The 25,230-nt window shown below is 32.5% G+C and overlaps 6 protein-coding genes across 12 annotated transcripts; 3 read left to right on the forward strand and 3 right to left on the reverse strand.

Annotated features, from left to right (window-relative positions):
* Positions 1 to 2,376: 2,376 nt before the first annotated feature.
* LOC122529823 (histone-lysine N-methyltransferase PR-Set7) lies at positions 2,377 to 6,082 on the forward strand. 4 transcript variants are annotated; one of them, XM_043656285.1, is made up of 6 exons: positions 2,377 to 2,613; positions 3,810 to 4,012; positions 4,160 to 4,283; positions 4,346 to 4,719; positions 4,793 to 4,983; positions 5,076 to 6,082. In XM_043656285.1, exons 2-6 carry the CDS (start codon positions 3,848 to 3,850, stop codon positions 5,284 to 5,286), a joined length of 1,065 nt encoding a protein of 354 aa, XP_043512220.1. In that variant the 5' UTR covers positions 2,377 to 2,613; positions 3,810 to 3,847; the 3' UTR covers positions 5,287 to 6,082. The 4 variants fall into 4 exon arrangements, with proteins under 4 accessions (XP_043512220.1, XP_043512218.1, XP_043512217.1 ...); XM_043656283.1 differs by lacking the exon at positions 2,377 to 2,613 and adding an exon at positions 2,705 to 3,337; XM_043656282.1 differs by lacking the exon at positions 2,377 to 2,613 and adding an exon at positions 2,705 to 3,096.
* A 163-nt stretch (positions 6,083 to 6,245) lies between these two features.
* LOC122529817 lies at positions 6,246 to 9,201 on the reverse strand. 2 transcript variants are annotated; one of them, XM_043656272.1, is made up of 8 exons: positions 9,063 to 9,201; positions 8,874 to 8,981; positions 8,731 to 8,796; positions 8,541 to 8,656; positions 8,191 to 8,469; positions 7,908 to 8,115; positions 7,595 to 7,818; positions 6,246 to 7,519 (listed from the first exon to the last, which is right to left on the reverse strand). In XM_043656272.1, exons 1-8 carry the CDS (start codon positions 9,099 to 9,101, stop codon positions 6,601 to 6,603), a joined length of 1,959 nt encoding a protein of 652 aa, XP_043512207.1. In that variant the 5' UTR covers positions 9,102 to 9,201; the 3' UTR covers positions 6,246 to 6,600. The 2 variants fall into 2 exon arrangements, with proteins under 2 accessions (XP_043512207.1, XP_043512206.1); XM_043656271.1 differs by having other exon boundaries at positions 7,887 to 8,115.
* Positions 9,202 to 9,528: 327 nt separating this feature from the next.
* LOC122529812 (putative elongator complex protein 1) lies at positions 9,529 to 14,884 on the forward strand. The gene is made up of 11 exons (XM_043656262.1): positions 9,529 to 10,392; positions 10,476 to 10,973; positions 11,052 to 11,263; positions 11,359 to 11,765; positions 11,838 to 12,915; positions 13,005 to 13,198; positions 13,293 to 13,557; positions 13,647 to 13,783; positions 13,864 to 14,018; positions 14,085 to 14,148; positions 14,208 to 14,884. Exons 1-11 carry the CDS (start codon positions 9,529 to 9,531, stop codon positions 14,267 to 14,269), a joined length of 3,936 nt encoding a protein of 1,311 aa, XP_043512197.1. The 3' UTR covers positions 14,270 to 14,884.
* Positions 14,885 to 15,891: 1,007 nt separating this feature from the next.
* On the reverse strand, positions 15,892 to 18,707 carry LOC122529822 (G2/mitotic-specific cyclin-B). The gene is made up of 5 exons (XM_043656281.1): positions 18,361 to 18,707; positions 16,959 to 17,537; positions 16,632 to 16,871; positions 16,440 to 16,558; positions 15,892 to 16,323 (listed from the first exon to the last, which is right to left on the reverse strand). Exons 1-5 carry the CDS (start codon positions 18,388 to 18,390, stop codon positions 16,065 to 16,067), a joined length of 1,227 nt encoding a protein of 408 aa, XP_043512216.1. The 5' UTR covers positions 18,391 to 18,707; the 3' UTR covers positions 15,892 to 16,064.
* A 397-nt stretch (positions 18,708 to 19,104) lies between these two features.
* Positions 19,105 to 20,691, forward strand: LOC122529833 (vacuolar protein sorting-associated protein 26C). The gene is made up of 6 exons (XM_043656303.1): positions 19,105 to 19,386; positions 19,467 to 19,610; positions 19,691 to 20,083; positions 20,155 to 20,251; positions 20,311 to 20,436; positions 20,517 to 20,691. The coding sequence occupies exons 1-6, from the start codon at positions 19,330 to 19,332 to the stop codon at positions 20,597 to 20,599; spliced, it is 900 nt and encodes a 299-aa protein (XP_043512238.1). The 5' UTR covers positions 19,105 to 19,329; the 3' UTR covers positions 20,600 to 20,691.
* A 17-nt stretch (positions 20,692 to 20,708) lies between these two features.
* Positions 20,709 to 23,784, reverse strand: LOC122529825 (protein mono-ADP-ribosyltransferase PARP16). 3 transcript variants are annotated; one of them, XM_043656288.1, is made up of 7 exons: positions 23,560 to 23,784; positions 22,005 to 22,337; positions 21,752 to 21,907; positions 21,435 to 21,644; positions 21,196 to 21,361; positions 21,005 to 21,137; positions 20,709 to 20,941 (listed from the first exon to the last, which is right to left on the reverse strand). In XM_043656288.1, exons 2-7 carry the CDS (start codon positions 22,320 to 22,322, stop codon positions 20,782 to 20,784), a joined length of 1,143 nt encoding a protein of 380 aa, XP_043512223.1. In that variant the 5' UTR covers positions 22,323 to 22,337; positions 23,560 to 23,784; the 3' UTR covers positions 20,709 to 20,781. The 3 variants fall into 3 exon arrangements, with proteins under 3 accessions (XP_043512223.1, XP_043512222.1, XP_043512221.1); XM_043656287.1 differs by lacking the exon at positions 23,560 to 23,784 and adding an exon at positions 22,626 to 22,901; XM_043656286.1 differs by lacking the exon at positions 23,560 to 23,784 and adding an exon at positions 22,399 to 22,586.
* Positions 23,785 to 25,230: the final 1,446 nt, after the last annotated feature.

A 25,230-nucleotide genomic window follows, 5' to 3' on the forward strand; every position in this document is an offset into this window, starting at 1 on the left:
GACTGGCGCGACGTTGCCGGTTCGCGTCGATATAAGGGGACGTTTTCAGGAGCGCGTTAAACCTGGGGAGAAAAAAAAATTGCCCATTGCTCCTCCTCGAGGAGAAAACGATCGGTAGAGATTTTCAGTTTTGCGATCCCGGATAGAAATATTCGAAGCTAGCTCGACTTTTAAGTCGAGAGGCACGCGACGAGAAAAAAAAGAGAGTCAAGGTGTGTCTAGAGCGAGCGAGAAAACAAACCGGGATATTCCGACATCTATCGACTTCGTTTCGTAACTACATTTTTCATGACGACGACGCATGCAAATTTAAAGCGTGCAGCGAGCGAAGGCGTCGGCGTGTCAACGACGTACGAACAATATATCAACGAGACGCGTTTGGATGTTGGCACGTGATACTCGAGAAGAGAACAGTTCGCAACGTTCTTTCTTTTTCTTTCTCTCCCTCTCACTAACAAACAATGCCTGACAGAAAATCTTAGTACCGTTCGAACAGATAAAGTTGGCCGAAATTTGGCGGCTCTTCTCTGCAGCAGGGGCTGTAGGCTGTCACGGCGAAGAACACGGACGACACAAGACAACAGGCCCGTTGACACACGTTGCGAAGGGGGTTAACCGGTTGAGAGAGCTTTTGGCCGATCGTTTATTCGAACACGTGTACTCTGAAGTCACAACGAACGCGTAAACAAACCATGGACACCGCGTGTCATGTGTTTGTGAGAGCGCGTGGCCCCGCGATGCACTTAAATAAGTACGAACCCGATAGACGATGCTTGGCAACGCCGCACAGTGGCGCCGCGCTGATCGTTAGTCGATTTAAAGTATCCGCGGTAAAAAGAAAAGAATACGACTGACAACTCCGCGTAGGAACGTCGAGTAACCGAGTTTCCGGCGGATCTCGAGTCCCACGGGGAAACTGGACGATCCCGAGCGAAACTCTCGCCAAAATAATACGCACCCGCCTGCTATTCAACAATCGCTCGCCTAAATCCGTCTAAAAAATAATCGTCGTTCTAATACGATCGATCCGAGCTTCGCGCCGCTCGCGTCGCCATCTGGTGGCTGACTCCCGGAAACCACGCACATCCGTTCGAAGACGATTTGATTTTCTCGAGTCTACGGGCAATTGGACTCCGACGACGATCGTCGTCTATGAAAAGGGGTCGGGCGAAATAAAGGAAACAAACACGTTTATTTAGAACGTTGTTTGTTGACCCTTTGAGTTCTATGGACTACGCGTATATGCGTCCGGCGAGAATCATTGGACCATATATGGATGCACATATACGTTTTTTTTTTTTTTTCTTTTTTTGTCGATGTCACGCGTACCGCAGTGACAATTGTTGTTGGAAATACAGTCCTATCACGCCCGAACGAATTAAGTTTAGGAGATTTTAAACATATAATTCAAATTTCTTTTTTTTAAATGATTAAACCATCCAATTGTATCGATATATATATATATATATATATATATATATATATATATATGTGCATATAAAATTTTTATCTTTCGCGAAATGAATTTAACATACATATACAAAGTACTTACGTATCATAAATCTGCACATTTGGTTGTTTAGAATGTAAGTTTAAAGTTTTCCACAATTTTGGTTAGGTTTGTTAAGTTCAAACATTCACATTTATTAACATATCTTCTACATAATTTAAATTCTTTTTTAAAATAATTCAATTATTTAATTGCATCGATATACATATGAATAAAATGAATCTAACACAGATATAGAGTAATCACGTAATTTAAAAATGAATATTTTGTTGTTTAAAATGTAAGTTTAAAGTTTCCCACATTTTTGGTTATGTTTGTTTTCAAATATTCAGATCCGTTAATCTATCTTATACATAATTCAAATTCTTCTTTAACATAATGAAATTATTTAATTTTATTGATATAGATACAAGTAAACTGAATTCAACACTGATATAAAATATTTATTTAATTTAAAAATGGACATTTTGTTGTTTAGAATGTAAGTTTAAAATTTCCCACATTTTTGGTTATGTTTGTTTTCAAATATTCAGATTCGTTAATATACATCTTACACATAATTTAAATTCTTCTTTAAAATAATTGAGCTATTTAATTGTATCAATATATGTATACATACAAAAGTTTTATTTTTCGCGAATCCAACGAATTCAACATAGATATAAAATATTTACGTAATTTGAAAAATGAAGATTGAGAATGAAATCATAAGGCAAGGAGTTAATCGCGCAGCGATGTATTCGTTATCCTTGGAACGGAATATACATATGCATACGTGGACATTTGTATATCGTGCAATTTAAATGACTGTTAAATTATTTTTACACGCATCTGTACATCTCTTAACTCGAAAAGAATTAAAATTTTTTCAAATACCGCACGCACCTTGGAAACATTCGCGTTCTAAAGAAAAGAAACTTTCTTGCGATCAAAGACACCTGTGTTTTCCAGCTTTAAATAGCCTTTGATATAAAGAAATATACGGACTAATGAAATGAAAATGAACGCTTATTGTAAAAATCTATTTCATTATTGAAGCATCGATCTCCGACGAGGATTCCATCATCCAAAAGATAAATTCCACAAGAGTACGAGAGACAAAGGTGACCAAAGAAAATTGATAGATTTAATCTAAAACATAGTGTACATAAGTACGTATCTAATGCAACAAAGGCGAAGACAAAGTCAGTGTCTAATTTAATAATAGTACATCTCGTGGCGTATCTAGAGTAGGCAACATGGCGGCATGTTCGGTGCGTTACTTCGATGTTGTTTGTAATTAATGCATCGCCCCTTTGAAGGCACGCCTCGAATCGATCGACGAAATTCGACGAACGACGACGACGACATAAATCATTTCTCGTATTAGTCTCAAATGTCGCTTCGTGCTCGTAGAAATAGACGGGCAAGCGTGAGAACTCGAATTCGTCGTGCAATCGTCATTCATGGTTGAACACACCAGTGTCGATTAGCGTCGAGGTGGACCGAAACGACTCGTCTCGTTGGTAGACCAGAGTTTTGTATGAGAAGAGTCAAATCGGTGTTTGCACGTTGCGCGGGAAAACCAAGGGGTAACATGGTGAAAGGTAGGGATGCAATTTGAGAAAATTCGTCCACACTTTCACTGAACATTTGCTTCTGATAATCAGGTTATGTTTTGATAGGTTTCACTTTCTCTCTCTCTCTCTCTCTCTCTCTCTCTCTCTCTCTCTCTCTCTCTCGAAGATAGCTTTTCCAGAACTTCGTTTTCTAACTTCTCGGAATAAATTGCCAAGATCAATTCTTGCTCGTACATGTGCAATTGCAAGAATGTTACAAGATTCATAGGTGAATAACACACTGCACGAAAACGTCGAGTCCCGAATGGCTCTCCCTCGTATTTTGTATGTCGCTATTCGTTATGAATAAGTAATCGTGCGTGTAGTAAAATCACTTGTAATTATCTATGATAACAATATTTCCTGTGTCAATTGTTATCATAGATACCGACGCACGTCTCTCTGTGACAGCAAGATAATCTACAATAATAGTGCAGATATTTGCGCTGTTAGATACACAATGTGTTTTTTTTATTGCAATGATAAGACATAAAACACGACACATGATATACGTGTGTACAAGATGTATATAATTACAAAAAATAGAATAAAATAATTAGGCTAGTGAAATATAATTAGACCAATAAAATATATAATGGCATATAATTTTTTATGTTGGGATATCTTTTTTTTAAATTACGTGTCACGTTTAGAAGAATTTATGAAATTTAATGTTCGTAAACAGCTTGGTTTAATTGCAGGGAGGCGAAAACGCGTGCAAACAAAGAACACAGTTCATATGAGGACTGCTTTGTCCAGCCAATGTGAGGCAAATTCACCAATGAAGAAGGAGGCCAAGTTGAATGTCAGTAAAAGTGTTAAAAATGTCAACTTGGGCCAAGTCCATTCAGTATCCGAGGAACACAAACCACATGCGTGTATAAATTCCTTTTTGTATGCACAAGTATGTAATCTTCATTTTCAATACCTTGGAAATTGAATAAAATTTCAAGCAATTGCAAGAATATTGGTTCATTTCTTAATTTTGAATGTTTTCTCTTTGGGTTATGTGGAAAGATTTTTATTAAAAATTACATGTTTTCAAACGTAGATTGCAGATGTTTCTACAAATGAAGCTTCTACGATGCCTATTGAAGAAAACTTTTTCAGAAGCGAGGAAACCAGTGATATACAAGACGACATTCTTATAGACGTTGGTCAATTCAAAACAGATGGTAATGTTCCATTAACGTTCGCTTAAGTGATATTGTTAATAATTCGGTAAATACAATTTCAGAAACACCCGTCGCGGTACCTATCCATGGTCCTTCGACACCACATAGAATTAAGATGCCAAGCAGTGAATTGGAGGATCTAGATGATAGAAATGCAAATGAAAACATGCATAAGAAATCTGTCATAACTTCTGCGCTTAACCTAGAGCAGCAGTCATTTAAAAAGCCTGCCAGTCACAACCGTAGAAAATTAAATAGCAATCAGTCTGCCATAAGTCGTTCGATAGATCCGTTGAATGCCAAAAGTACAAATCACAAGCTCACTGACTACTTTCCAGTCCGCCGTAGTGTAAGAAAATCGAAGAAAGCAGTGTTGGAAGAGAAACAACGTGACATGGAGAATAAAGTGCTTTGTCAAGTGGAGGAAGGCTTAGAAGTAAGACGCTTCGACGAAAGAAAATTGTTATTTTGTCGCAAACTCTACACACTATGTCTTCTTTTCTTTTTAGATAAAACACTTTGCTGGTAAAGGTCGTGGTATAGTGACAACGCGAGAGTTTATGAAAGGAGAATTTGTAGTAGAATATATCGGTGAACTAATTGACCAAGTAACGGCGAAGAAACGCGAGAAAATATATGCACAAGACCAGAATACTGGATGCTACATGTATTATTTTCAACATCGTAATCATCAGTATTGGTAAGTATCTTTTATTACCAGCGTTGTTATTTAAAATGTAAAATTATCGTAAACTACCATCTACAATATCAATATCAATATCGTATTTCTAGCGTCGATGCAACAGCAGAGACTGATAAATTAGGTAGATTAGTAAATCATTCAAGAAACGGTAATTTAATCGCTCGAGTCGTAGAGGTGGGATCGACGCCGCATCTGGTACTGACGGCGAAAGAAAATATACCTATAGGAGTGGAAATTACATACGACTACGGAGATCGAAGTCGCGAAGCAATTCGTCATCATCCATGGTTGGCATTATAGCGCTTTCAATTATTGATTAGTAGCATGATAAATTGTACAGCAGTACATCGTTTAATTAGTTTTGTACGTACGTCTTATGAAGGAACGACAAATATATATGTATATGGAGAGAGAGAGTGTGTGTATGTGTTTTAGTCGAATTTTACAAATTAATCTGAATAAGAATGTCTCTAAGATGAATGTATCCTTACTTTTAATATAACGAAATATGTAATTATATTCTTCCGTACGTGTGTAACAAAGCAAAAGAAACTGGAGATGGTTAATAATTTTGTAAGATAAATAGTATAGCTAGCATACGCGTCTCTTAAAACTATCAAACTGACAAAATAGATATTGATTCTTTCGTTGCAAATTTCTTTTACATACTGTTGCTATTATCTTGAATTATCATTTTACGACTGTACAAACATTTTTGTTTACAAACAAATTTGTACAGTATCTTCCAAAAATAATTTTTGGATAGCAAATGCTAATATATTTAGTCTTAGATTTAGTCTAGTATGGCTGAAGCTGAAGCTAAACTATTAAATATCTCGATATACTAGGCCAAAACTTTCTCCTAGTTGAAGAATTTATACATTGATCAGGGAATACTTTAGTCTCTGCAGCGCTACGATTGTGTTACAAAATAGTAGTTACTTTTCGTTTTTTATTAATTTGACACTGCCAAATTTCAAATGATTGATGGAGAACTAGCTCCTAATCAAATTCACAGACGAAAGAAGTTGCGAATAAAAGTAACACAAATGAAAAAAGATAAATCGATGGAAGCGAAGAAAAATGCCTTCACACATAAAAAAAAATAAATAAAATATCTATGATCGATTAATTATACTAAATATTTCATGTAATTTTATGTATATTTTGCACTAAGTACTTTCACCAATATCTTATCAGTATTTCTATTATCAAGTAACGTTTACTATTAGTTTTAAATATATTTTATAATAAAACAATTGCTGTATAATTTAGATATTTATATAATAATTTATTCATGTTTTCATCAATATGTTAAAATATTTTGTACAATTATATAACATAAATAAATTTTTAAAGTTGAAATTCTACGTTGACATTAGTATTGTAATAGCGTGTGTTAATATCGATCATTATTGTCATTACTATTGGTATTATAGAGAATTTATATAAAACCAGTTTTATTTTCATGAAAATTGTAACACATGTAATTTATTTCGAATCTCTGTAAATAAATACACTTGACACTATATATTTTCACGAAATATATTCTTTTTTTCATCATTATGCAAATATTCGATTTCCAACGCAAAATAATACATTTTACATCATTTCTCATTCATTATCTGCTTTAATTTCTTCATCATCCTCAGAATTTTCACCGCTTCCTATAAAAGTTTCTTCTCCCGATTTTAAAAATGACGGTGGTAAAAAAGATGAAAATTCAGCTCCTCTTGGCAAACGTATGATATTACTGGTCGGTGACTCTTCTTCTGTCAATGCGTTATTCGTATTCTTCTCTAAATCTTCCATACTTTTATCAATCAACCTGACATCAGATCTTTCAGACAATTTACTTGATTGCAGTTTTGTCGCATCGTTAGAAACTTTATTATTGCTCTCTATCGAGGAAAAAGCGTCAAAAAAAGGCATCGGTGGAGGTATAGGAATTCGCTGAGACTTGTCATTTGAGATACTTTTCGTTGTTATAGCTTTGTACATTCGCTCCAGTGCCCTTGACTCTCTTTCAGACATGGACTTTTTCTTATCGATTAAAGCGTCCTTTAATTCAGCCATGAAATTTTTAAACAACGTTTTATCCCGTTTCTGATAGTATAATGATATTTCATCGGCTTCCTCGCTCAAAGGTTTCAAGTATTCTTCTTTGATGTACTCTTCAAATACTTCATCCATAATTTCTGGTTCTGAATCAGTTACAACACGGATATTCGAATCTGCGTCTGACGTTGGAATATTCATTTCCAAACGATCGATCGCAGAGTGATTAATTCGCGATTTTATAAGAAACAAGCTACTAAACTCGATAAAGTCTTTCGCGGTTTCAACGCACTTTTGAGCTGCACTTAACTTTTGCATTGTGTTCTCCGTACAATCTTTGTCTGCTAGATTTTCAATTACATCGTTATCAATATCTTGGAGTATCGACAACATGTGACTGTAAGCCAATTGTAACTTATTAGAAGCTAAATAAACGTGCATATACAAGTCTTGCCATTGTGATGAATCTGGGCCTCTGGAATAATAGAAACATATAAACAACCTGTGATTTTTTAACATTTACAAGAACACATTGAGTAGGCATCTTTACCTGTATTTATACATGGGTTCCAATTTGAAACTGTAATAAGCATCGATATGCTTTGACAATTTATTTTTATACGTGCTTAAATATCTGATTAAAAATTCCATTATACTGGCCAATTTTAATTCGGGAATTTTTTTGTATGATTGCCTCCAAATACGATTGTCGTATGCTATAGCTAATAGGTGCAACATCTCAGACTGGGTGAGAATATAAGTATGATACAGGGTCTATTAGAAAAAATAGTATAATATATAATTCAACAGAGATATACAACTGTTAATCGTAGAATAAGTACTAGAAGACATTTCGTTTCAACCTTCAATTTTTGATAATTTATTTCACCGTGTACTTCAAATGATCTACTCTCAAATCTTGTTAGTAAATCCTCATTATAAGTATCTATCGGCAACAGTCTTATAAGAGTTAAGGAAGCATGGTAATAGGCGCAAGCAATGTCCCCTAAATATTTAACTAAACTTTCCATTATAGGTTGTAAGTATTTCAATCTACCTGCTGTAAGTTCACTGTTGAATTTGATAAATTATATAACAGTGGTAACATAACGTTATATAATAACCTGATAAAATTTAAAAGCTTACGAAAATTGTTGGAAACTTTTCCCTTTGTGTAATTTTATTTTATACCCATACTTCAAAATTTTCATTCCTTTTTTACAAAGATCAAAAAAATCATTCTGCAAAGACACAAGAGATTTTAAATTCCCATGTACCTTTATTCTCAAGAATTCCATGTAACTAATACAATATAATATAGCTAATGCAGACAAATTAGCAAAATTTCTATATTGGGTATTATGAAACGTATAAATTGAAAATGATAAAACTGTGCCAAATATGATAAATTTTAATATCATAGTCCTGCAAAAAAGAATGAATATAGTTACTATTTTATCCAATTTAACTATATTTTGAGAAATTCAGAAATTTACCTCCACGGTTTACATTCATATTTGTCAAGGAAACTGTATATTGCACAACCATGATCATTTAAAAGAATTTTTGCACTTAAAATAGCTTCAGTCTGTTTGTTGGATATGCTGTCATCCTAACATGAACAAAACTTTGTTATAAATATTTTATAGTATTTAATATGGATGTAACGAATATAATATTTGATACCTGAATTATCTCCAAATATATAGAATATAATTTTTTAAAAACATTTCTTACATTAAATATGCAATCCTGAAAATATACAAAGGTTTATGGAATGTGTATACTACATGATTTTCGTTGATTTGCTTGAAAGAAAAAGAACTTACAAATAATTTAGAAAATTTCTGCTCATTTTTAGGCGTTGATTTTTCTATCGTTACACACTCAAAATCAATGTAACCTAATTTATGTAAATGTTCATATAAAAATGAGTCCTGAAAAGCGAAAGATATCATAAAATATTAAACATTGATGAATTATCGTTTATCAAGCAAATATAATAAAAACTTGAATACTTTTATGACAACATCTTCATCTTCATCAGTGATATCCATAATATTTATATTTACATATGTATATGTATTTGAAAGAAAAATACAAATTACATTACGTTAATTCGAGAAATCATGTTTTCTTTATATCAGTAATATACATTTGTTACAACGTTTTGTTGATATATTTTAGGTTAGGCGAGCACATCTCATGTATAACTTTATTTTCTCGTTGGTTTGTAATATATAACTCGTAGGATTTCATTCTTTTTGCCTAATACAGCTTTTATTTGAAATCTCGTTTAATTTATCCGGTCTATAAGGTAAATAAAGTATAGAACAGTTTTTATTATTGTATTATTGTATGATACACATCTCACACTTTACTTCCAACTAGGTTAGTTTGCACGTTACATACACCTGCAAACGTGTTTATTGCAAACAGAAATTTCATGATTATTTTACACACGCTAGACATTGTACGTAAACAATGAAGAATTTGATAGTGAGACAACGCGCTAGCCGTGTTTTGAACGTTCTGGAAAATCAAACTACAAACTTGAGTGACTTAAACACATTGTATGCCATTGATTCAAGCAATGATGATTTCTATATACTTTCAAATAATAAATTGTGTAAAGTCCCATCGAATCGTGTAGAGAATACAAGTTTCTTTGACATTGATGAAAGTTTAGAATTCATCAGCTTGGAATATTGTAGCATGACACAGGAGTTGTATGGTGCCTGTAAATCAGGTAGTATTCTGAGATTGAGCGTAGAACCTGAGTTCAAATACGAGTTGATGACTGACTTGAACACAGACTTGCAATGCATGAAACTAAGCCCTGATCACGAAATGATTGTATTGATCACAGTCCATGGCATTGTGATTACAATGGTATCTACGTTTCAAATAATCTCAGAAGTGGATTTGCACACACAACATTTTGGTCAAAAGCAATTTGTAACTGTTGGCTGGGGCAAGAAGGAGACTCAGTTTCATGGCTCTGAAGGAAAGAAAGCAGCAATAGCTAAACCAACAGAAATCAATGAAAATAACATAGACGATGGTTCTTACAGAATAACTTGGCGCGAGGATGGTTCATTGTTTGCTGTTGGTTTCTTACATTGTAGGAACAAAGTTAGACAGTTTAAGATATTCAACAGAGAAGGTATTTTACTATACACAAACGAGGCTGCTAATAGTTTAGAAGAGTCATTGTCGTGGAAACCATCTGGGAGTTTAATTGCAACGACACAAATTTCGCAAAACAAACACCTCGTTGCGTTCTTTGAGAAGAATGGTTTAAAGCATAAGGAATTCTCACTTCCGTTTAAACCAAAAGAAACCAGAGTACGCGTGAAAATTTTCAGTTCTTGTTATTTGCGGTAAATGTAAACTTAATTAATTAATTAATATTTCAAAATGTTTCATAGGTGAAAGATTTATTTTGGTCTCCAGATTCAGAAATTTTGACCATTTGGTGTCAGATTCAGGCAGATTGTTCTTCAGTTCTACAACTATGGACAGAAAATAATTATCATTGGTATTTGAAACAATCTATTAAATTTCCCACGGATAATTCGCTTGTACATGCAACGTGGAGTACAACGTCTTGTTCCAAGAAGTTGATCATTCTGACATGTAAAGAACTTATCACTTGCGACTATAATTGGTCCGTTGATCACAGTAGAGGCATAACTGTGCGTGATAAGTCTGTTGTTGGAGTTATTGATGGAAATAAATCGCTAATGACCGGACTTAGAGCAGGAGTTGTACCACCACCAATGGCACATCAAATTTTAGAAACTTCTGAATCCATAAACGTTATTGCTTTTGCACCAGATATAAAAGATAAAGCTACTTGGATGGATAGTAACACATTCTTTTGTGTTACTGCCAGTAAAAAATTAATATTTTACAGACATTTAGTGGTAAATATAAATAAATTATAAATTATACAGAATGTCATTAACATTGAAGAATGATTAATAACACGTTTGAAATGTTAGGATTCATGCCTCTTAGAGTATGAACATATCGGAACATATGATATTAAGTGGGATATTACACTGGAATGTGAAAGTTCCTTCTACGATATGCATCACTTTTTATGGCTTAACGAGAATAATGTTTTGTGTTCATTATCAATGAACGAACAGAGTTTCTTATGCGTTTTGACGTTAAATGCGATAGACCAAACTCAGGGACAAGTGCTACTGAGGTATGTATGACTTGTATAAAAGATGTTTATCTAATTTTAATGTATAGTAAACTAGCTTTAGTTTCAAGAATTAATAATTAATTTAATATTTATAGCCAAATGCACATTATGGATGGTTTAATTCAACATATAGTTCCTTCTCCTGATTCAGACGAAGCCTATATAATTGTGGACAATTCTATTGTAAAATATACAAGAGAAACAGAACTAGTTCCGATCAGTATAGAGTTGCAAAAATATACCTATAAAGTGGAAGTTGTGAAAGTTAGTGGGAAACACGTGATACTGTCATTATATCATAGAAATTGTTTCGCAGTTAATGGAAAGCAAATTGCCAATAACATCACAAGCTTCTTCGTTCATTCAGAATTTTTGCTTCTCACAACTGCACAAAATACTTTAGTATGCGTTCATTTGAACGAGAGTGATTTTGAAGAATTAATGAAGCAAGATTTGACTGTGAAGCCATGGGAGAATGAACTTAATGATAAATCATTCTTAGGTATACCAATCATCAATTTATAATTGGTCGAGTCACTTTTAATATGTACAATTAAAATATGAGAATTTTCAGATACGAATATTAGAAGATTGGAGAGGGGATCTCAATTGATTGCAGCTATTCCAAAAGATTCTAAGACCGTTTTGCAAATGCCTCGTGGAAATCTGGAATGCATTCAACCAAGGACATTGTCTTTACATATCATCGGATATCACTTAGACAATTGCGATTATTTATATGCCTTCGATCTAATGCGAAGACAACGGATAAACTTGAATTTGATTTACGATCATAATCCAGAGAAATTCATCGAGAATGCAAGCAAATTCGTAAACCAGATTTCCAAAGTAAGTTGGTTGAGCTTATTTCTGTCCGAGTTAACAGATGAGGATGTTACCACGACAATATATGCAAATTATTACCGAAGACATCGATTAGAATCAAACAATCTCCAGCTGAACAAAATCGAGTCGATTTGCGGTTTATTGCGGAATATAATGGAAGAAAGAAATAGCGCCAATCATTTAATCCAGCCAATATTAATCAGCTTAGTGAAAGACAAAAGAAAGCAAGGGATGGAAGCTGCGCTTACAAAAATTAAGGAAATTCAAAAGCTAGAGGATAAATGTACGGAAAACAAAGAGCGTATCTCTGACGAAGCGTTAAAATATTTATTATACATAGTGGATGTGAATGTCTTATTTGATATAGCTTTAGGAATGTACGACTTTGATCTGACTATGTTCATTGCCTCTAAATCACAAAAAGATCCCAAGGAGTATATTCCATTTCTAAATGACTTCAGAAATCTTGATGAGAATTATATGAAATATTCTATAGATTTATATTTGAAACGTTACGAATCCGCTCTTGAACACATTGCAAAAGAACCGAATAGATTTAACGAGGCTGTAAGTTTGATAAGTAATCATAATCTGTATACGAAAGCTTTAAAATTATTTGAAAAGGAGAGCAAAGAGTACAAGGAGGTGGCGAGAATTTATGGTGAATTTTTGTTGAAAAAGCAATGCTATTACGAGGCCGGAATTATGTTCCGCAGAAGTGGCGATTTAAAAGAAGCTTTAAATGCTTATAGATTAGCTACTAGCTGGCGAGACGTTATTATCCTATCTACTCAGATGAAGCTAAGGTTAATATTACTATAATATAATATGATGTAATATAAACAAAAATTTGTCATAGACTTATAAATTTATAAAATACTGCACTATATTTTAGTGAAGCAGAAAAAAATGTGATTTACCACGATCTTGTAAAACGTCTGGAAACTGATAAAAAGTACGATGAAGCTGCGTATATTTTAATGAACTATTTAAGAGATACAACGGAAGCTATAATCTCTTTATGCAATGGCAAACAATGGAAAGATGCTCTAAGAATCGCACATGATACCAACAATTTAGAATTTATAGGTAGGATTTATTCTTTCAAAAATAGTGTATATGTATATTAAACAACGTTTCTAATCTATTGACAACATTATTAATTAAATTTGTTATATTTTAGAATCTCATATAAAACCAGGCGTATATGAATACGCGGATCACGCGCTATCTCAAATACGAAAAAATAAACAGGATTTTGAACAACATAAATCGCGTCTTGCAACAGTCAGGCATAATATTTCTCAAAGGAACACAAAATCGTACAGTGAAATCCTTTGTGACAACGAGTCGATTTACGATAAAGGCATTTCAGATATTCTTAGCGATACGAGTAGTGTTGTTGGTTCAACTTCGAGTCAAATGTCAAAATCGTCTACTATGTCTGGGTAAAATATATTTAAAAATCACTTCAATAAAATTTGTTTCATAAATTTATGTTGAAAATTACACATATTTATGTATATGTTGCTTTTAGAAAAAGTTATAGATCAAGCAAAAATCGACGAAAACAGGAAAGAAAGCTTTTAAGCTTAAAAGAGGGCAGTGTGTTCGAAGATCTAGCATTGATACAAGCTTTGTATCAAATTATCAGCAATACATACAAAGAACAGAGTGTGTACAGTTTGTACATTTATGTATAACAATCAATTTACCATTAATTATAGTATAAAGTTTATATGATAATATTTCAGATGATATGCATATATTGATACAAATGCTTGTACATTTCGATGACGATGAATATGCCAAAAGTATACAAAATTGTATGGAAGAGCTGCTTTTAACAATAGAAAAGAGCAAATCTGAAATCTGGGATAAATCTGCACCTTCAAGTTTAACAGAAATGGTACACATTACATATAATTAATAGCCATATAATTAATAGTAATTTTCGTAATCGTAAAAATTTTAGGAAAATGTAGAAGTTACGACGTCGATGGGTTCACAGGGGTTTTCTGTCTGCTACAAATTAGTTGGTAAGTCGTTTTAAAATATTGGAGGAGACTTTTATCTTAATTGTTATTCAAATTTCCAGAACCTTATATTGTACGTCCACCGGTAGTTAATTCTTCACCTTGGAAAATGAACATATTTTAATAATTAATTGCAATAAATACTTTCGTAAAATATAATTTTGGATTATATCTTACAATTATATTCTTCCTGCTTTCAAAAAAATACTATTTATTTCTCTTTATTTTTCATTTATTTAATAAATTTCTAAGTTATCCATCGATAATTTTTCTATAAGTATATATATATGAAATAAAATATGTTACAATAATTATTATAATTTATAACAAAGTTTTGCGAGGAAAACTCGCAGCCTTATGATAATTCCTCGACTTATAAAGTAAACGTTTCGATACAAATTTAAATATACATACTGTAATGTAATATTTAAATTTATACAAATGATATGATAACTTAAAAAAAACATTGTTACAGTTTATTTTCTATTGAAATTTTTTTTTATACATAAATTTTATACAATATTTACGTTCGAAATGCTGTCTGGCGAAACGCCAGATATGAACAAATACGTTCATCGATATAATATTTGTGAAAATATCGATATCAAAGTATAGATTATTAATATCGTCTGTAACACTCGGATATTTCCATATATTAACATTTAAAACTATTTATAGAACTAATATCAAAATAAAAATGTTTTTATAATCACGAATAAAAGTTAAAATTTCTTCAATATTCCAGTATAAAAGATATGATCTATAATTTAAATACCTAAAAATCTTGTTTTAAATCGGATAAAAATTCGGCAAAATGTTTAGTGAATATCTCAAAAAACATTTAAAAATTATTTTGCCTTTACTTTATAATTTTGATTAATCTATAATCTATAAAATATGTCAATGATATTTTGTATTAAATAATTTAAATATACTTGTATTACATATAATCTAAAATAACTTTTGCATTGTTATGTCTTTAATTAAAATTTAATTAAATTTTATAGCATTATTTTTCAAATAACTTGAATTCCAAATCAATTCCTCCCTATTTCGCACTTTATCTCATTTTGCCGAAAGTTTACTGAATTTAAACAGAGATCCTTTGGCAAACGTTGTTCGACAGTTTTCTTATAGTAATCCAAATATATATATACATAATTGACTATACTCTCATGCTACTTTCTTTTTCTTTCCTTTACTAAAACACTTTCCCTATAATTACTCTAAATTCTGTAATTACATGCAAAGATAAAAAAAAATCTTTAATAAGTAATTTCCATGCTGAATATCTGGTTTCGATAGATTAAATGTTATTCAATAAAACGCAAACCACTCTGCTCGGTACTAAAAAATTAAATTATATCGAATGGAAATACTTATTAAAGTTAATTTTTCTTTCGTGCGACAACTCCATAATATTCAGTATTAAAACGTCCCATTTTTAATAGAACCTATATATTTGAAGCTATTTTTAATTAAAACGAGACTATCGTCCGCGAACTTTCAATTTAATCGATGAACAGAAATTCCGTCTGAAGTATTTTTTTTCCGTGTGATTTTTTTATAGATAAGGAATCACTTGTTACCTTACTGAATTTTGTTCGTAGCAATACTTTTATACGTATTAAAGGTACATTTTATCTTTAGTTATTTTCAAATTATTTGATAGATTTCGGAATGGAAGTCATTATTTATTACTTTAACCAACAGTATAAATGCTTAATTATACCACTTTTTTTTTAAAATGGAAACATCGTAATGCAAAAAAAAAAGACAACAAATGATGATAGTCTCGTGCTACTTTATTCGTCTGGTCTTCCTCTAAAAATGTATCATCATCCTATATGTACTGCAATTCTTGTCCAACGAAATATTGAACAATCGGACATCTCAGTACTTGCCTTTTAGAATGAATATTATACTGCCTCCTTATCTGCAGTAGCTATAGTATTCAACAATGCCGATTTAAGTTCGGGACGAGTACTAATCTTCATATACTTCACATGAGCGTACTTCTTCCTTACAGCTTGATACTTAATCTTATCCACATTAATTATAATACTTGCTGTTTCCCTTACCACAGGGAATACGTCGTCCTTGGAATAGGTACTGTAATGTGCCAAGGTATTTGTCCAGACAACCTTTTGCTCGTCCTCGTCATCATTACTATAAATTCTGCAAACAATTGTACGTGTAAGTTATCAAATTTACTCGGTTTGATCGGTTATTCTATATCAATAAAAAGAAAGTGACTTCAATCCTTCAAGATAACATTTCAACAAGCAACTTACAAGAAAGCTAAATATATTGCTGCAGCTGCAATAAGACTCGGGGGATAGTGACACATTTCATAATGGACTAAGCTTTGTTCAAGGAAATATTTAGCCATTGTATGATGTATTGGAAGAGCCTAAAAATCATTTATCAAGTTGAAAATATAACAATGTGAAAATTAATCGGCGGTGTAAATTTACGAGTCATACCTTTCCAGCTTTGCTATATCTCCTTAGGAAATGTAAAGGTAACGGTCTACCAAAAGAGTAATCTAAAGTTTTCACAATAAGCATTTCCATTTGTAATATCTCTACCTTCGAGTAAGCATTATCTGTGATATATACAAAATCATTTATATCTGGAGAATACATCTCTTCGTACTTGCTAGCAATAAACATAGCAGTCACACCAACTAATTGCAATCTTTTCCTGTCTATTGAGCGGAAAGCCTGTTGAAAAAAGTGAAAAATTTACTTTTGAGAAACACCATTGATAATACAAATACAAATAGGTAATCCTTATATATAGCAACAAACCTGTAGAAATCTATCAATGGTGGCAACGGTCAGGTATAATGTCTCCTGCATTAAATGAAATTGTTGGTGTACATCCACTAACCAATCTATAAGTACGCTCCTCATTTTTGGTGTAACTTCTTGTCCACTCAGATATCCTTTCGAGATGGGGTACATACCTTCCAAAGTTCTCAAGTATTCATAAATGTTGTTACTGTAAATAGAAACTAGACTGGGATTTTCCTTATCCTCTTCATCAATATCCTCAATCTCTAGTAAATTCGAGGAGAACGATTGGATCTCCTTTTTGGAAGGCAATGACACCTCATTATTCTCTTGAGAAGTTGTAACCTTTACCACAGGTTTAACTATTTGCACAGGTGGTTTCTCATTCAATTTCTCTGGTGGTTTGATTGCTTGTTTCTGAACTGTGATCTTCTTCTTATCCTTTGTCAGCAAGCTGGTTCTATCAACAGGCTCTATACCTCTTAATGTATTCACTTTATTTCCTATTTCACCCAAAGCTGCTCTCCTTGTTTTTCCAGCTACCGTGGTCACTGAAGACTTAACATTCTTCACATTCTCTTGATTTACAATATTCTGAAAATTTATTTTAGCCTATATTTATTTTTCTAATTTCACTTACCAAGGAAGATATTAACAACATTTTTATTCAACAAGTTCTATCAACTATTTTGTCATAACGTTACAATATATAGTAAGTATGAAGTAAGTACAAACAATAAAAAAAATACAAAAGATGTGTAACAGGTATGAATCAAGTACTGAATTAATTAATCAATTAACCAATCCTTTCTAGTAAAATAATAACTGAATATGCGTGATCTTTTAAATAATTAGCATTTAATATATTACAGTATAGAAATACAACATTATACTATTAGACAGAATTAAAAAGATATAACGAAATTCGTCTGAAATACAGAAAATCAAAACAGCAATGGTGTGCTTTGAGCAGTAAAATGAAATTGCGCCGAAAATATTTGTGAACGCATTTCCGTTGAAAGTAACGTAACTTGCGAAGTAATTCGATACTTTCACAATAATACTTCTAATACTTGATAAATCAAAAACTCGGAGATCTCTGCGAAATGATCAGGAAAATAGGCGACAGAAAAATGAGGCTTTAAAGACCAAAATGTACGTTAACACGAAAAATCGGAAATTAAAATTCTTTGTTGCCAAGCAATCGAGACACGTTATATCGAAATTCGTGCTGTAAATGGTAAAACGCACGTGGCATTTTGAGTAAATCGCGATGATTGTTACTTCGATGGGCTTTAAAATGAACGAAGGGCATTTAAAGATATCAGGAACGGACTCTGCTCGATTCGCCTACCCTCTGTTTAATGACCAATTGACGAATAATACTATTAATAAAAATGTATTATTTTCAGCTTACCGTGAGCGCCGTCCTATTTCTTAAAGCCATTGCTAATCGAGTCAGAAAATAATTACATGCAATACCAAATGCTCGTCTTCCGACTAGGCTGCTTCCACTGTTTCCCAAACAACGTTTGCCTCGCAGTAACGACTCTGTCGGTTTGAATTTGTTTAGTCGATCGAACGGAAGTTGACCTTCTGCGGATATTAGTACACAGAGGAAGAAATGCCGCGAAAATCACGACCGCCTATTGGCCGGTCAAATGGCCACGTATTTCAAACGCGTTTGTAACTACGTTTCAATTTTTTCTTAGATTGATAGATTTCAGGCGGCTTTCTCTGGCTCGTTAGATTTGCCAAAATCGGCAATTAAGAAATTAAATTTTGTTAGCCACTGTCGTAGAAGTATTTTTTTTTGTTTTTAAGAAACGATTTTTCCTCCTTTCTTCTTTTCTTCCAGTCCCGTTAAGTTAATTTCATTTCCCGAATTAGTTATTTTCTCTTTCCAATTTGTTAAAAGAGTTACATATCGAAAAGTGTTGTCAATTATTTAGCATTAAATCTGAAATAAATATCATTTACCAGAACGGAAATACACACGTATGCTTACCATTATCGTTTTTCTAACATAAAAACGATATGCATCACGTTACATTTTTTATACTTGTTTTTATTTCTCACATTAAAAAAAAAGAATAGAATGAAAAATAAGAGAAAAAAATAAAAAATAATATGTGTATTATATTGAAACAGGTAGTTGGTTCAACTGACGTTTCGACGTGATTTTCTACCTGAATATATACATATACACATACTTACATTTGTGTACATTGACTTCATGCCTTGTTTATCTGTTCTTTGTATATAAATATTCATTGTAGTATAATTAATTAAAATTATTGCCGTAAATACTATGAACAATACACGAAGTGAGAATTTCGTGAATGTGTAAATTCATAAACGATTGTTAATTGATTGTGAGTTCAAAATGACAATAAACATCGATATTAAATTAAAACGGGCTAGCAAAATATATCACGAAGGGGTATGTAATTTAACATAAGGGCCAATGTAATTTAATATAAGAATATTGACGAGACAACAAATATCGAGGTTATGTTTCAGGAAATAGTTGCTGGCTTTATATTACTGCAAACAAATTCAGATGTTAAACACGATGGGATATTTCTAAGTATGGAAGGCTCGGTCAATCTGCAACTTAGTTCGAAAAATTTTGGTATTTTCGAAGCATTTTACAATTCCGTAAAGGTCGGTCTAACCTAAAAAATTTACAGTTCTGTTAAACTAGAAGCCATGTTAATCAATTGATTTCATCGTTGCGTTTTTAGCCGATACAATTGGTCCAATATACTTTGGACGTCGCTCCAAGTGGTAAAATACCAAGTGGTAGGACAGAAATACCATTTGAATTACCATTGAAACCCAGAGGGACTAAATCTCTATACGAAACTTATCATGGAGTCTTTGTAAATATCCAGTATTTCATACGCTGCGATATAAAAAGAAGTTTCTTGGCAAAAGATGTTAGCAAGTCATTAGAGTTCATAGTGGAAGACAAGGTGCCTACCAAGGTACAGAAAGAGCCCAATAAATCAGTGTGTTTTAATATTATGCCAGAATCTTTGCAAAACACAAGAGACAGAACAAATGTACCTAGGTTCCGTATTTCTGGAAAATTAGATTCGTTGTATTGCAAAATATCTGAACCACTGACTGGAGAGGTAATGATACTATGATACATATACTTTCTCTAATGAACCAGTATGAAAAAAACAATATTTTTAAATGGAAGGTGGTAATTGAACATTGCGAAGCTGTGATAAAGTCAATTGAACTACAATTGGTGAGAGTAGAGACATGTGGTTGTGCTGAAGGATATTCCAGAGATGGTAAGGTGATAAAATATTAACGTTTAATTTGTCGTTTTGTAATACTATGCCTGTTTCAGCTACTGAAATACAAAATATACAAATTGGAGAAGGAAATGTTTGTACAAATTTGCCTATACCGATATATATGATATTCCCACGATTATTTACATGTCCCACATTAAGTACGAGTAACTTTAAAGTCGGTAAGATCATTGTACGATTTCCATTTTAGACTTGTTCGTAACTTTGGTGATGAAAAAAAAATAATCATATTTCGTTACAGAATTCGAAGTAAATTTAATCATAATATTTGAAGATGATTATTTAGTTACGGAAAATTTCCCCATAATATTATCAAGATATTAAATTTTGTATAGAAATACAGTATTTTATATAAATTATATATATTATTTACAAATTGTATATATTTCTTATAATAAATGCAAATTTATGTTAAATTTCATTGAAAAGAATGTAAAAAAGAAAATAATTTTTATCCTAATGTACATATTAATGGATGGATGACTTATTGTATTAAAAAGTATGTTTTACTCCAGTCCAACTTTTTGAGCAAATAATTTATAATATTTTTCAACTTGTTTGTTGTGAGTCAGTCCCACTGAAGCCAATAGTACCACATAACCAAGCACGAATGTTAATAATTTATGTTGTTTGAACCATGCTAACAATCCTTTATTATCAGTACATCTAAAACATTGGAAGTCGATTATGCTTAGAAAAGTATAAAAATAATAAATATTACACTTATACCTTGCTGCTTGAACTTGTTGACTGTAAATAAGGAGGTATCGTACTCTTACCAATTCACTGTTTGTTACCAAATAATACTTATTTGGAACTCTTCCACCTATAGAATCTGTGACTAGATTTCTAGCATTATCTTCTATAAAACATAATTGTATTAAAAGTGATAAATGATACTTTTTTTCAAATATATTTACCTGAATCTCCAGTCTTTACATCTGCATGATTGATGAGTTCACATAGAGCTATACAGCTCATTTCACTTCCCAATACACTACCTCCCCATCCATAGCCAACTGGACTATATGGTAAACTTACACCTAACTCACTTGAAAGATATATTCCTTTACCAAACAACGAGTTCTAAAATTGTAGTTAATCACATTGAAACATGCGTAGTTAAAGATCACATCATGCTTTGGCTAAGTTATTTTACCTTACACATACTCTGTTGTAGACCATAATGTATAATGGAATGAAAATTCTCTAATCGACTTCCGTGATAAGCATAAAATGTTGTGTGACCTTGAGCAATTGTTTTCCACCTGTCTTCTGAAGTAGATTGTTTTGTGTTTGTGACTTGGAATATTAAATTTGGCGCGACTATCGACATTTCTGAAGGTACTTTTCTCAATATTGAGTCATACTGTGTTGTAAACATTTTTCGAATTTTCACAAAGTTTAATCGTAAAATCAGAATGAAAATGAAACTTTCAAGAAAATTCACATTATTATACATATAACGAAACTTACACTTTCTTTTTTGATGCTTTTAATATAAGGATCTCTCAAACGCACTAAAACCCAATGCAACAAGTCTATAGCTGTTCCATAGTTTTCATATGCGTCTGGCTCTGATAATGCTTTCAATATCACAGCCAGTGGAGGAATTACTTCTATAGCTCTCCTCTATAATTGAAATTAATATATTCAGTGATTATTATTCATTACAATTATTAATGTGAAGTTAGTAAAAGCAATAAGACTGATATTTTAGAAACTTTACCAAAGCTTCAATATCCTTGCATTCATTTTTTATATACATTGATGGAAATGGCTTCAAACAAGTGTCATAGCGATATGTATTACAAGCTGCTACAAATAGGGACCATTTTAAATCAGCTGCTCTCAAATCCTTCTCCAATACATGTTTCAGACATTGAACTTTTTTTTCAATGTCTTCCTGACTCATAGAATCTAATCGAGTTGTATACAATGTATCTAAATCTGAGTCTCTGGAAATCCTTTGATCTACACTTTTGCTTTGATTATTTTCCTCCTTTTCACTGTGAATGATTTGCTTTTTACTTGTTCTATCCATCATTGTGATAAGTCAGACCTAAATTGAAATTTTTAATAAATTGTTATTTAGCTCTAACTTCAATTAAGAATGTACCTACCGAAATTACAAGTTCATATAATTACAAAATCTCAAGTGACACAGTATCAACAAACTTTGACATAATAATAAGTATCAAATCATATCACATGACAGTCATAATGATCATAATTTCATCCAATAATAGACAAAATATATTAAGATATATTAAACTGTCTGATAAATATGTTATACAAGCAATTAATGATTTAGCTCATATAAGAAATCAAATAAATAAATAATAATTACATTTACTATAACATTCCATATGAATAACATCCTATATTTTAAGCATATTGCAACCGGTATTTTTTAATTTATTTCTGCAATTTCTAATCATTCAGTAATTTGTCCCTATCGCGTACAAAAAAAAAAAGAAAAAAAAAAGAACAAAGAAGTAGAAAAAGTATAAAAAGGATTTCGAAAGCAATCAACGTAAAGTCTAAATATCATTCAAGTATTACAAACTACATGTACTCATCCATAAGTACTTTCTTTAATGCAATGTTATTTTTGACAGTGATGCAACTTTCAGAAATTTAATATTCCTGCAGGAACATTGCCACCCTAGCAGCTTTTCTAATGTCCGTGTATTTCCGTTTAAAGCTGTTCAAGCAGACATTCAATAAAATGCAGTAAAAATTTTTTAATGTAATCGATACTATATTTTTATCTTTATGCCAATTGTACGAACAAAACGAAATATTTAAGAAAAACAAGTATCGATGTATAGGATTAATGTTACTTGTGTATTTTAATCCTTGAAAACTATCATCGCTAAAATTTTGTTCCACGCAAATTTTTTTTGATATTGTAGTTTTATATCCTAGTAATAACACTGCGACATTGTTTGTTAATAACTCTTCTGCTTCTACTCTAATTAATTACATAAACTAGATAATCTGATTAAATACAACAAAATCTTTAATGATGTTAGATTTATTAATTTCCGGAAAAAGAAAAAATGTAAATGGAGCGAAGTTCTACGCTATAGTTTGACAATATTAACGTGATTTTCTTTGATGATCATTTTTAAGGGTTAATACATTTAGGGCATTTCTTCCTAATTCATGTTACGCTTTAAACTGGTATTGAATAGATACACTATGATCAGTCATCAGATGGCTTGTAGTATTTCTTTAGATTGAAAAATAAATGGCAAGTAATGGCTTAAACGATTTACCTTTATAGTGAATTTAAGATATGTTTAAATGATATAAAATTTCCCCAGTGATTTGCAACAATTGATAACAGGCATCTTCAAAATGAGACTGTTACGCCAATAATGAATAAAAAGAAACGAATTATTCAAAAATATATATGTATATATATATGATCTTCCGTGTTACAAGGAATTTGTACAGAAATCATTTGAACATTGTCCTGTAATTTTTTTATCACAGATCACATATGTTTCGTTGCGTTCGTTTGTTATGCCGCTCTCTCGCGCGCTCTCTCTCTCTCTCTCTCTCTCTCTTCCCTCTTCTCTCTTTTAAATTTTAGTTTAATATTATTTTATATATTCTTATTCAATTTTTCATCAAGTTCGTACATAAAAAAACCAAGTTTCGATCATGAGTTATTTAGGAAAGAATATTTATTTCCTATACGAATCACATACATATACATATATATGTACATAGAGTAAAAACAATTTGTTACACGCAACTCATTAACAATAGTACGTTAGCACGTAATGAATACTTAGTTCTGTTAGAATTACAAATAGATCATATGCTGTCCCATCAGTTTGCAAAACTAACGACTTATGAAAGGAGATTTTATTAAATAGTTTTTTTTATCATCGCTAAAATCCCGTGAAGTTTAACGTTAATTCAAACGCCATTGGCGATTCTAGTCATTAATCTGCAAAATGCACGCGCGTAATTCTCTATACGACGTTATCGTATAGGGAATACTTCGTCAGCCGGATTGGTAGCCGTGTAACTCAATGTCATGCTTCAAGGTAAACTGTCGATGACGTCAGTGTACGTCACTTAACAAGTGGGAGTGGATGGATAGATGTCGGCAGCCGCGGTGGTTCTCGCGAATAATCGCACACGAAATTCGCAGCGAACGATCGGCCCCGCGTCGTCGCGATAATGCCGTGTGCCTCTTAGCGATGTAGTTTTCTCGCAGCGGACGGAAGGAAAAAGAGAAAAGCACAGGGGGAAGAAGGGGGAAAAGAAACAGAAAAGAAAGAAAAAAAAACAACGACGACGACGGAGACGGAGACGACGACGACGAGGAGAAGGCAAGCGACACATCTCGCCACACGTGTTTCCGCGGTAAATGGAAAAACACCGAAATCGGTTTGCGCATGCCCGGCCACCGATGACGTCACGAAAATTGTGCTTTTGATCAAACTCGTTCACTCGCCGTTCCTTTTTTTTTCACACCGTGGACGTAATAATGTGGAAAGTGAAGTAATTGCACGGGAAAGCTTTGTAGGAGCCGCGGAGAAGCCGGTGAGAATCGTAAGTAGATTTTGCTACTCCTTTATCGTTAACAGAAGTCATCCGTTGACTTACAGTCTGTTAACATGGCCTTCACATGCACGCACACATACATACACACGCACATGTGCACGTACGCGTTGCACATGTACGTGCGTACGTATGTACACATGCACATACTACATACACACACACACACGGCAGGCGTTCATGATTTTTGGGAAAAAAAAAGCTCTCGCTTTCGTTCGTTCGAAACTTCGATCGTTCTGTGCACTTATCGAGCTTTAAGATAGATTTTTTACGAAACCGAATAAATCGGACTAGTGTGTGAAACGATTCCTTCGTTTCACGAGATATGTATATTGATCTTGTTCCCCCTCGAGGAAGTATCGAAAATG

The sequence above is a fragment of the Frieseomelitta varia genome, unplaced genomic scaffold, assembly GCF_011392965.1.
Source record: "Frieseomelitta varia isolate USP_RPSP 00005682 unplaced genomic scaffold, Fvar_1.2 scaffold_310, whole genome shotgun sequence".
In the NCBI taxonomy this organism is placed as follows: domain Eukaryota; kingdom Metazoa; phylum Arthropoda; class Insecta; order Hymenoptera; family Apidae; genus Frieseomelitta; species Frieseomelitta varia.